Source organism: Rhipicephalus microplus, chromosome 3 (assembly GCF_043290135.1).
Source record: "Rhipicephalus microplus isolate Deutch F79 chromosome 3, USDA_Rmic, whole genome shotgun sequence".
NCBI classification, from domain to species: Eukaryota; Metazoa; Arthropoda; class Arachnida; order Ixodida; family Ixodidae; genus Rhipicephalus; species Rhipicephalus microplus.
The window spans coordinates 115160175-115172731 of NC_134702.1; the positions used below are offsets into that span (position 1 = coordinate 115160175).

The window sequence follows — 12557 nt, forward strand, 5'->3', positions numbered from 1 at the left end:
GGTTTATTGATACACGGTTCGAGGGACGAGCCGTATCGGCGCAGGCAGATGATGATGATCTTCTTCTTCCACACCCCTTGCTTCTTTTTCCTTCTTCGTCCGGCACATACGTGGCGTAACAATATTTTATCTCAGCGCACAACTACGCAGACACAAGACAACAAGGAACCAACCACAGTGCTGACTCGTTTTTCAATTTTCAATAAAAACGTGGACGAAAAAAGAACACTTCAACCTACACACCATGTGACCACACTGAAGAAAAAAAATGGCAGGTCAGCTGAAATTTTGAACAATGAAAAAAAAACTGACACACCCCACGTGTACCCTTTAACAGCTTGAAAGATATCGTGTCATCTAAAATCATAACATCGCTCTCATGTAAGGCTATAGGAGGCACGGTAATGCATCGTTCACACCTTTCTCTGCTATTGTGTGTTTCAGTTATTTCTCGTTTGGTTTGATCACTGTTTTTTGATAGAACGTTAGCTTCATGAAAAATTGGTGCGCAGTGGCACTGCATAACATGTTGCGACACATATCAGTATACAATCCCCTAAAAATAACGCCTGTCTAGTCATGCGCTGTGCTAAAATATGGTCAGGTATTTTCACTAATGGGCGCAGCTTTCAATCCTGCGACTGTTCTTTTTGAAAATACATAACAATGAGTCGCATAGTAAAATTCTGGAAAATAGTTAGGATACATTGGTGTGTCACAAGGAGGGGCCTATGCAGCAATTTTTTTACTGCGGAGAGTGGGCGCACCACGACGATTTGGAGTTCATCTTCATGAAATAATCATTTTTTGCTCTATATACCATGGTGAAAAAAATTGGTGGGGGTTGGGGGGCACGGGCCTGGTGTGCCACCCCAATGCTACGCAACTGGTCACAGAAAAGTTAGCATAACAACGGAAAGGTAAGTGAGACAGATGACAGCAGTAGGTAATGTCCTGTTCTCACACCTTTGTTAAACATGGATACGTAGGCATCGAAAGACAAGCTGGGTAGAGTTCAAGGACATTTTCAAGTCATCGCTTTCTTCCAAGACACTCAATTTCAGTTTCTACAAAAAGGTGACATCAGAGCTGCTATTCCATGGCACATCTGCACCTGTAAGCATTGTTGAACATTTCACATAAACCTATAGGTGTACGAAGTATCCGAGGCGGCAAATATAAGTTTTTATCGGTGGTGCAGGGTAATTGCGATCCTGTAACAGATTCATTCTAATGTTACCTTCTCATATAGCTAAGCGCAAACTTTCTCTGAAGTTACTCATAATTTCATGTTTTTCTTGACTTTCAGGTGGCACAAACTTTACGTCAGGAAAATATACAGTACCTAGCGCAACTGCACGTGCCAACCTCACATCAACGCTCATGGGAAAAAGCAGCGGGAATGTTGCAAACCTGCATAACTTTTGTGAATTCCGACAGAACGGAGGTAAATACAAACTCCCACCAATTTCGCCTTAGAAATACTCAAAGCTTTGCCTGTACGTAAGTAAAACACGTCTAGTCTATTGAATTCTTTACGTGAAATAATGGCCCTCAACAAAAGAAGGTGGCCCTGAAACGATTCCTCTTCTTTCGATAAAACCCTTGGTTAAGTAGTAACCTTTCCTGCTTCAACATGCGCGAAGCACATTTCACCTGTTACTAAATTACTCAAACGAAATAGGCCCCATGAATTTAAAAAATGATCTAATTAAACACAGGTCGTCGACATGTATACACCCTCTTCGTTCATAGCACTACAGTCTTAGAAATTGTATAAAAGGAGTTGTAATTGGTCTAGTGGGCAGAGGTATGTTCAATTATTATCAAAATTCATAAATGAAACATTTAACGAAACCAACGATTTCTAAGGTTTCACAAGCTCAAACCTCAATATGTATTCTAATTGACTAGAGACATGCCCATATGAAACAATCAGCATGCTTTTGTAAGTATGTAACATTCTGAAGCTGCAATCATTCCTTCGTATAAAAAGTCAACCAAGCCCGCAGCACTGGTTTTTTTTTCTCTCTCTCTAAATAATAAGCCACGTCGTAGACAGGTCTGCACCGGAAAGATGTGAACGTGCTTTTGTGCCCACACACATCTTAGTAGCCGGCTCAGACGTCTCCGCGGCACCGTGGCCTGTCTTGAAAGGAGGCGACAAAAAAGACTTTATGAAACACGTGACTACCCCTCCTGGCTATGCGTGGATTTTACGTGATAAACCTCTGCAGCAAAAAAGGCGCCAGCGCTACGGCAGAAAAATACACACAGTGTATTTGGCCAAGATTTCTGGTTTATGCGTGAAACTCGGCTGCACTAGAAATGACTTCGATGGTCCAGCGTTAAATTGAGTTTACGAATTACGCATGCATTGCTTAAATGAAACCCTAACTGTATCTTCACGAGACAGTTTAGAGAACAAAGGAAGAAAACAGACATTGCAGGAAGGTTAACCGTGCAAGTCGGTACAATATGGTGGTGCTAACTTGAAGACATCGACAAAATGTGGGATCTTTTTTCTATTTTGACACTGTGCCGTCTTGCAGTAATGACGTAGTGGTTAGAGTATCAGCCTCGTGTGCAAGAGGTCCTTGGTTTTATTCTGGGTGGCACGCAGCGCCCAACTGGATTAAAAAAATTATTCGCGTGATGATGGAACTGCATTAAAAGGCCTGGGGTACGGCCTCACCAGTGACCACCACTGGCAACGCACTCTTTCACCAGAGAAGAATCGGCCGCACTAGCCAGTATCTGGCCACTACCTCCAACTAGAATACACCAAGTAACCCTCGGCCCTGAATTCCCAGTGGTTGCTAAGCAACTAATCACAGTGGTGCTTAGATCTGCGCCGCCGCAGAGGTTGCTAATAATCTCTTGGTCTGGAGAGGCCACCATTGAAATCCGAACTTGGCAACATTTAACGCGAGACATTTATTTAGTGAGGCAAATGTAGCTGTTCCATTTGAGGAAGTAGAGGGATGTAATAGGGCTTGGTGATGTTTGGAAGACAGAAGACGTCTACACAGCGCTACAGAATGGGCACGTCCTCTGCTATAGTGGCTTGGCCGACAGAACGGAGGGTGGAGCTCCTTATCCACAGAAATATAGCAGGTTATATCGAAAAATACTCTAGTGAGAATAGAAGGGTGTTGGGTATCGTAATGAAACTCAATAAAAGATACACGATGAAGGTGATAGAGGTCGACGCGCCTACATTCAGCCATAATGACGTAGTGGTTGAAAGCTTCTATGACGACATTTAATCGGAAAGAGTAAGGCAAAAACGCAATATATTATATTGACGGGTGACCTAAATGCCAAGGTAGGGAAGAAGCAGAGTTATTTAATTATACGAGTTGCAAAACTGTATTTAGAAATTGGTTCACGCAGTTGGCCCCATTTCTTGCAAGTTAGTGGACATTTTCACCACATGGGAGTGGCAACCTAAAACACAAATAATTATTTTGTTAGTGGGCGTGGAGATCATCAATTATCGCGACAACCTGCTCATTCCCGACAGGGGAGCCAATTACGTGTCCGGATTTCGATACATAGAACCTATGGGGAGTTTCGCAACTCATACGATTAAAGAACTCTGGAGAAGAAGCATGCTGGAGAACATTCGGTAGGGGACATTAAGGTCGGTACTAAAAATTCCAGAGTGGAGTTGTTAGGAAAATTCGCAGAACGCAATATTCTATGAATTTTGAAGGCCGTCTACCGAAAACGAGTGAACCGTAGGTGGACACGGAAAAGTCCTCACCACGAAAGTAGGAATGAAATACACTTCATACTGAGTGCACACCCAGGCATCCTGCAAGATGTGAAAGTTCTAGGGAATGTACAATGCAGTGACCATAAACGCTACGGTCTCAATTTCACCTACACTTGAAGAAGTAACGACAGAAACTGATATGTAAGAAGCGAATCGATGAGCTAGCACTGATAAGGCAAGTAGAGGAATTCAGAGTCTCGCCTCAGAAGAGATACTCGGCTCTTGTCTTGGGAAACCAGTCTTAGCGTTGACGCAATGAGTGATAATCTGACCGGTATTGTTACAAAGTGTGTAGTGGAAAGTGGAGGTGCGGTAGTTTGAAAGGAAACTAGAAAGCTGTCCCAGGAGATAAAGAGGCTCATTAAGAAACGTAACATCACTAAAGCATCAAACGGAACCGACAAAAATAACTGCAAAGCCTTTGAAGTTGATAATTAAGGCTAAAGTATCTGATGTACGATAGCATGTAAATAAACCTTCTGCAAGTTTCTCTTCCTCCTGCGTCGATGATATCATCTCGGACCGTCGATGCCTGCAAACTTCGGTCGTAACAGTATAAAGTGGCAGCAGCAAGCACAGGACCGAGTTGACCGGCGGGACATGGCAAAGTACTTTGCCCTGCAGTGAGCGTAGTCAGGTTAACGATGATGATGATGGCGGTTATGATGATGACGAAGATGATGATGTTGATGATTCTGATGATGCTTTCTTAAGCCTTCTCCTATTTGTAGTTAGCCTTTTTATCACCTCGTTATACTACACGCTACCCGCACTCTGTTGTTGCAGCTGCTGCCTTTCGTCACAACGTTCTTATAACCGCTAACAAATGTGTTACCTGCAAACTGTTTTTTAAGCATTAGGTGCATTACGGCTTGTTATATGGGTCATTATTCAAATATCAACGCTTACAAGGAATGTTTTGTAGCGTCAACTTCGTCGGTTGCTCATCGTGTGGCCTAGGTCTTTGCTGTACTGCAAGTGTGAACACGATTGTTCTAATGCATAGGTAGCCACACACACTTATGAACTCGGTAAAGGTGTTTTGCCACATTTAGACATAAAATGGTGGGCACACCCCAATTATTGGCAGACTCATGCGCCAATGTGCTCATATAGACGGTTTCGGTGTTTACAAAGAAACTGGCTCGCCACGAACGGCCTGCCCCAGCAGACTTACGGTGCGGCACTTCCGGCAATGTTTTTTCAATGGTTCCGGAGGTGTTTTTGTGGTGTGTTTCAGTTCGCGGCTCTGCCATTTCTGGCGCATTCCTTGGAATGTGTTTGCAGCAACCTCTTGCGGCTACATGAAGGGGCTCGACATATTCACGGCAGGTGCAGGTTACGACATTGTAGGTAACACTGCTCACGTGGCCGATGGGCACCGAGCAAAATATACATCGTTGCGTTCCGGTGAGCGCGGCTCCTTGCTCCGTGTTACCTCTGATAGTGGTCACGCCTACAGAAAATGCATACTTTACAGTAAGCAAACCTAATTGCGCCAGTTGGCTCTGCATAGCAACGATATGGATGCACTTTGAATATGCGGACCGGGAACTGACAGCGCACACCTCCCTCTTCCCTGTCCGCGTCTTCAAAGTGCACCCGCATCGTCGACATGAAGAAGAGTCGGTCGATTTATTGTGAAGTTGTTCACTTGAGCTTTTAGACTACAACTGGAAACCTTTCACCTGTTGAACACTGAACATATTTGTGTTTTCGTCTCAGCATACAACCTCAGGATAAAATGCTTATTTCTGCGCCTGTGTCAGACCGGGCACTCTTTAAAGAGATCGGCAGTGATCGGAATCACTCGCGATCTGAAGTGTTCATGTGACTGAGAAAGCATGAAATGTACTGATGTGATGACGTCAACTGTGGCTGCAGGGTCACGCGAACTATTATAGTTTACTCACAAGTGAGCTCTTCATGAATCAAACTTTCCAGTTGAACCTACCTAAATTTACCGTCCATGTTCACACCAAAAAGATACATTAGCTAGAATACAGACATGTTCATTAGCGGCAAAAATAGGCGACGAGTCATTTGCTCGCACAGATGAAAGACAACTCATCGGCGTCGCTTTAAAAAAATCTAATGCAACGATAACGAAACGTGGATACCGCGACGTATACTGTGCCACGAATAATGTTAAGCGTGGGTACTTTGTGTCTCGTGTTGTTTCGAACAATGCATATAATTGATATCGCTCAACCTATAAAAAACAATTCCGATGTGTTTTAAGTGTTAGCTTGCACGTTTTGCTGCCAACTACAGGCGTCAGTACAGTTATGCGCCACGGGTGTATAAGACAGCAGTGACTGCATGATGTGCCCCTAGTAACCGGGTGCCTTCAACTAGTCTAACGTCCGAATATCGCCTCTGTGCCATCAGACTGCAATGAGCTTTACGTTGCCTTTGGTGAAGTGCAGAACAAACCTACGCGCTCTGGTTGGGGATCCAGTTTTCTCGCGGGATTGTTACAATGCAGGCGCTCTTTCTATCGTCAATGGTCAGAAAGCAGAATGTTTTGACTAGCATATAAAATAATTTTGGCATGTAGACGGCATTTTCGCTTGACACAGCTGGGCTCGAGTTGTCAGCGCTTCATGAAATTATTCTATTTGTATAAAGCTCCAGAACACAAGCAGCCGCGGCCTGCAACAAACGCTAAAACCACGCAAACACAAGCGAAGCCGGAAGCTTAAGGGGTAGTTTTCCGGTGAATGCTCAATGTTGCTAGAGTTTGACGGGCTCTGGCGAAACCGTCTATACGCAATGAAACAGTGAAAGACCCCAATGGAACAACTGCAAACTTCTGCATGTCGTGAAGGGGTCCACCAATACTAGAATCACCTAAGCAAATGAAACAATCTCTTGTAAAAAAATACGCAATCATTTGCATGCAGCAATGCTTTTTTTCGCTCACTTAATAGGAAAAATCACGTGCGGTCTGTCTTACAGTTCTCGTAAATGGTCGTCATTTTTTGTGTTTAATTGCCTGGTTTCTCGTGATATACTTTTGCTTACATACGTGCCTGACAGACTGCAGATCTCGCGGCATGGATGAAAAACATGGACCTGGACTTCAACGACGAAGAAAGACTTTCGAACGTTGAACCACTAGATATGATTGTGCGCTGCTCTCTCGACTTGGGAGTGCCGGCTGTAGTTTCCTTGGAGCTTCAGGAGGAGGCGTTCTACCAAGGAAAAAGAGTTATAAAAGTGAGAAGATTGTGTTACTATAGACATTTTATGCAGAAAAACATACCAGTATTTATTGGTATTATTGCGCAGGTCTAAAATGCTGTTTTCTAACATTCACCGATGATTGTGAATTTTGTAAAGTAGAATTTTTGGTGGTTAACTGCAGGCAGTTGTGCTTCAAGTGGCCTAAGGAGCTGGCATAAAGCGATACAATTTATACTTTTTTATTGATTGCCAACACATAAGGTTGAAATATTGCAACTGGTGGACCCATTACCTGTTCTGTACCAATGAAGACTTTTGTAATGATTTGAAGTGCATGGAATCACGACAACCAAGAAAGGTGCGGTTCCCGTGCTACTTAGGTCGGCTAACGTGACGGCACGCGTTTCGCTGTTACTGTAACAGCATTCCTTGTAAATATTTCTATTTTCTCAATGCTTTCCAGTACGATATATAGCCATGATTGTCAGTTTTTCTTTATGTGCTATATTGCGCTTTTTTTCAATGAATACAATAGAGTATACTAGTCCACGTAAAGTGCAAATATTTTCTCAAATAGGGCACGATCTCGCCAAATTGAAACATTATTTTCACATCATGTGGCATTCACTTCAACTAAGTAAAGGATGTTAACTGAGTCGTTTCTTGCGTAACGTCTGTTAGGTGTGTTCAGATTATATCTAACAGAATGTCCTAATAACCATTCGTGATATTGATGAGGCTCACTGTGGAACCAGACGCTAGCACCAGAACAATGGTTTCAATCTTTTTTTTTATTTTGTTCTACTGCGAAAAGTATATGTACAGCTTTTGACGGTGAAAAACTGTTTTTCTGTACATGTGCCGATTTCCGAATTTCAAGGGCATTCAAGAAACAATTGCTGTGCTGTTCACAGCAGGGAATATTATCAGACATATACTTTTCTATCTTCTTGAAACAATTAGGAGTTCAAAAATGTTAAATATGGCCGATTGCACAAAATATCTGCATTCTAGAGTTTATCACTACATTTTTACCTGAGAATTATAAGTCTTAGCTTTAATTAGCGTTGGTATCTTAAGTTTTATTTGAATAAATTTCGCCGTTTTATTGTGCTTTCTTTCACTGCATAAGTGTGATGAAACGTAAGTGAATCATCTGATAATGGTAGACGGCAGAAAGTGATTTGATCTGATTTGAAGACCATGAATTTGTCATGGGATATTCACCTGGATGAAGGGAGCAGACTGGGTGCTCGGCTACACTGTTCATTGTACGGAACTTGTGGGAACGTAAAAGAAAATTATAATAGAGCAAGACACTGGCCCTGATAGTGCCAAACAGAGCGTCGGCCAGCGATCAACTTACAAGCGGCCAAGCGCTGCGGCACCTATACTTGTGTCGTCGAATATTCCAGCCTTATCGGTGGTTTTCGCCAAAGCACTGGAATAATCTGGAGTGTTCGCCTCATGCGGCCACCTTAATAGAACAGTCTACTATATTGGTGCACCTTCTTGAACAATTTTGCGCAGTTTACGCTTAACATTCCTAACTTAGGCTTTGTGGGCGAAAACTGAATCAAACAAAAGCGAAAATAAAAAGAACGCGCTATGCAAACTATTATTGCCGTATTACCGATAGAACGAGATCGACAGCGTAATTTCTTGCCAGCACTATTAAGCCTACTGTTGCGTATTAGCATAAACTGGCATAATAGTGAAAAAAAAAACGAAATGTATCGCGCTGTATCTTGCACCGCAGTTATTAATAGTGTTTTTTTTTTACTTGAGCCACCAGTGTTCATTTCGTATCTTGCTATGTTATATCATGTATTAAAAATGAGGCACTCATATTTTAAATGCGAAACTTGTCTGCGTACTGCAAGCATTCTTGAATATCTATATACATATCTATATCTATCCAGCCACCTATGTCTCGGTGTTCTTGTGATCATCCCTTTAGCTTGGCGTAAACCGATATTAGTAGAGGAGGGTAAGACCATTTGACAAATATTGTACGCTGGTCATGACCTGAATAATGTCATTATCTCGTCACGTGCGTTTTCAAACACTTTCGCCAGACAGAGGAACATACCTTCGGGCTTGTACGACCAACTGATATGCGGGTATGTGCCATAGGCAACTGACACTTTGAATCTGTCAAGAAAAGGCGCGAAGACACATAGGTAATTTTAACGTGTGAGCGTTAATAAAGAGCTCACTTCAACTGACCCGCCGAATGTGAAGAACAAATGTCAGGATATTAGCAGGAATCAAACCCAAGCATTCTGCGTGCTAATCGAGTATTCTGCTACAGAGCCACAAAGAGCTCTCGGAACTGCTTTCCAGTAGAACGTAAGGATCGTAAAACGTCCATGTGGTTGGGGTGTATGTTACGCAATCCTATAAACGGTACATACGTACTTCTATCATATATCCCTCACGTCTGGTCAACGACAATTGTAGTAAATCACCATCAACCGAAGCTCATGTGTCTAGCAGTGTCTACGACCACCATCCCTGCTGACACAAGTGCTTCTTATAAGCTTACCACTTCTGGTGCTCGCAATACCAATGTTGCTGTTGCCATCATTACGCTAGAGCAAACATGCGAATGTTTAACGTCTGTGCGTTCAACCTTTGTACATATCTTTAGCATCATTTCCTCACGTCTTTCTCCTTTAAAATATTACAACAGAGCCACCTTTTCTACACATGCTTCGCATAAAATTGATTCCCAAGGTGCGTGGGAGCTGCAAAATCTTAAGTGCTGGGCATTTCAGTTAAGGTTTTTTCGGTACCTGAGAGTAGGCAAACTGCAATAAATCACAGCTTTATTTTCTGATGTCACACTCTTGCGTCGCTATTCATTAGGCATCCTTAACATATAAATATAGGAAAACTTGTGGTGAAATAAACTGGAAATGCAAACTGTAACAAAGTAATGTATTTTTGCATAAGTTGTTTAAAGTAGTTTGAGGTAATATTGGATTGTCACACTACGCGGTCGATACCCATTGTATGTGTGCTGATCCAGAGTGCAATTTAATGGCTTTAAATGCCTGTTTGACAGGTGCGATCGGAGTCGGTATCCAGATGCCGAAAATTGCATAACCCTGTGCATTTTCTTCGAAAACATATGCTTCCTCATGAGTAGCTACACAATCTTCCTCTGGCACAAGTTGTTCCACGTTATACACTCTCAATTTAAAACCTTGACGCACGGAGCGACCAATGATATGAAGTCTGCATCGATGGCACGTTTCTTCAACTACATTTGGCTGACGCTTGGAATTTTTTAGGAAGAATATGGGCTGCTATACAGATGAAATGCGTCACTCAGCAAAACGAACAGCAGTTGATGTTTACTTCAGCTGGAGAAGAATGCTGATTTCCTGCTGGCTTTACTTTCGAGAAAAAAAAATGCTTATACGTTTAATTTGTTCTTGAAATATTTGTACTGTGGCAGATAAGATTACTGATACATTGTGGTAGAACTAGTTTGAGATGAACGTTGTTTCAACACGATTTTGCTGGCCACAAGCAGATACTCCTTACATACACCATGTATTTCACTCTGATTTCTGACAGCTTGATTTGAGCGAAAAAGAAAAGAAATGGCTCAACGACCGACTCCAGCGTTCTGAGCACGTAAACGCGAATGATTACGCCAGGTTACTCGCCCTGTACGGCGTCCAGCCCAGGCGTTACACTGAGCTGGCAGCGAATCTTTCGGGTTACGAGAAGGAACGTAAGTACTCGCGGCTCTAGATTTCTATGAAAGGCACTTCTGCGCGTATAGACTGAGGTTTGACAAAATCAGACTGGTGTGGGGTGTTCATGTTCTTAGCCAATTAGTTTTGTGAACACCGCCACGTTGCATGGCTGTTGAGCGAACTGTCTCTGTGCGACTGCAAACATTCGAGCACAACTTTCTTTTACCTGCCTCAGTCAGCATGGTGAATGAGGGCCCTCCTCCTACATGCGGCAAACGGCACTGCACCCGTCGTGGAAGACTTGAGCGGTCATACTGAGTTCAAGTCTGCCGAAAAGCAGCGCACAAAAATCACTGCGCATTACATAGTAAGGAAGACGTAGCGCGAACCTTAGCGTCAAGCAAGGCGTGTTTGGCTGGCTGTAGCAAGAGGCGCAATGCTCCAAACGCCTGCCAGAGGAGGATAACTGGATACACTGGTGTTTTCTTTATTACAAACTACCCTTATTGAGACACTAGCGTGCTATCAAGATTGATTGACCGATAACCGAAATCACTGAAAATACTTAGCGTCACTCACGTATTCGTAATTGCATTAAACTAAGATAATATTCTCAGGCACTGCGGTGATGTTAACGATTCTATAAAAAAGCTCTAATATTACGAAGAAAGAGTGCGTTTTTGTCACAAGTCATGACGCCAGCAGCTAGTTCATATGACGTCAGGATAAAGTGAGCTCTTTCATGGTCGATATGCGAGAGATATCCGTTATGAAATGTCCGGTACCCTGCTTTTCCAACCAGAGCTATACACACTTTCTGTCTTGTCTTGCATTACTTTTGGGCCTGAAAAACTAATTCGAATTCAATTTCTACACGCGCGATTTCGCATACGGTGCTTACAACGTGTACTCGAAAATACTAAGTAAAGAAACCACTGCCTCGCTTTTGAACTCTGAAAGGTTTAGGGGCCATCTAAGTGGCAGAGCATGCAGCGAATATTTGTAAACGATAAAAAAGCCATGTCGTCAGATAGGCACAAAAAAATCCATCACACTTCACAGTGCAATGGCACGCATTGTCACAACGCGCAAAAACTTGATAGTGAAAGAATATGGATCGCCGTCATCGATGGGTGGGCATGGTGGATGGAGAATATGTCTGGAGGGACTTCCAGCGGTGTGGAACTCAAAGAATGAAGTCATTATTGTTAAGGCTCTGGCGCTATAAGGACGTACTTACACCCTTTTTTATAGGAGCTCCAGACACCCCGTGAGTATTTTGTATGTTAGGCATGTATTATTCTTTAGATCTAGTGTAGGCACAAACAATGCGTTTAGTACAGCAATTATTACTAAAAAATGCTTCCAGCATAACAAAAAATTGACAAAAAGTGTCTGAAGTTAAGGGCGTGAGCATGCAATCTTGCTTACCACTATATTTTCAGATTTCTAGATCGAATATAGTGCGTACTATAGATGTGTCAAAAAAAATTTTCCTGCTTTTATTATGCACCACTGAATTACCCTAATGATTTTTTTCGTGACATCCTCAAAAGCTATTCTTCACGCACTGCTCTCCTCTTATGATTGTCTACCTCCATTGCGCGCATGTTTAGTTTCAATTATTTTATAAGAGCGCAGCCTCACTCTTCTAGCTTGTCATCAAGAGATATATTCTGAGAGTTTGCGCCATGCTGTGTAGGCCTCGGCTTCTGTAACCTTGTAAACGGCGAAAGCGCACACAGTTTGCAGCCTAAAAACAAAGCTTATAAATTGATTGTGCAAGCAAAAACTGCACACTCGCGCGGTTGCTTACCCTTCATCTCATTGAGAGAATTTCTGAGACAGAATTCTTTTAATATCTACATATTGCC

General features: G+C 42.6%; 1 protein-coding gene across 1 annotated transcript in view; it reads left to right on the forward strand.

Annotated features, from left to right (window-relative positions):
- The first annotated feature begins 4309 nt into the window (after positions 1–4309).
- The window catches only part of LOC142802907 (endothelin-converting enzyme 2-like), a 36164-nt gene continuing 27916 nt past the window's right edge, over positions 4310–12557 (forward strand). The window contains exons 1-4 of the mRNA XM_075887991.1: positions 4310–4404; positions 5022–5130; positions 6824–7003; positions 10559–10718. Of these exons, the coding sequence (XP_075744106.1) occupies positions 4310–4404; positions 5022–5130; positions 6824–7003; positions 10559–10718 (544 nt within the window). The remainder of the gene's footprint in view (positions 4405–5021; positions 5131–6823; positions 7004–10558; positions 10719–12557) is intronic.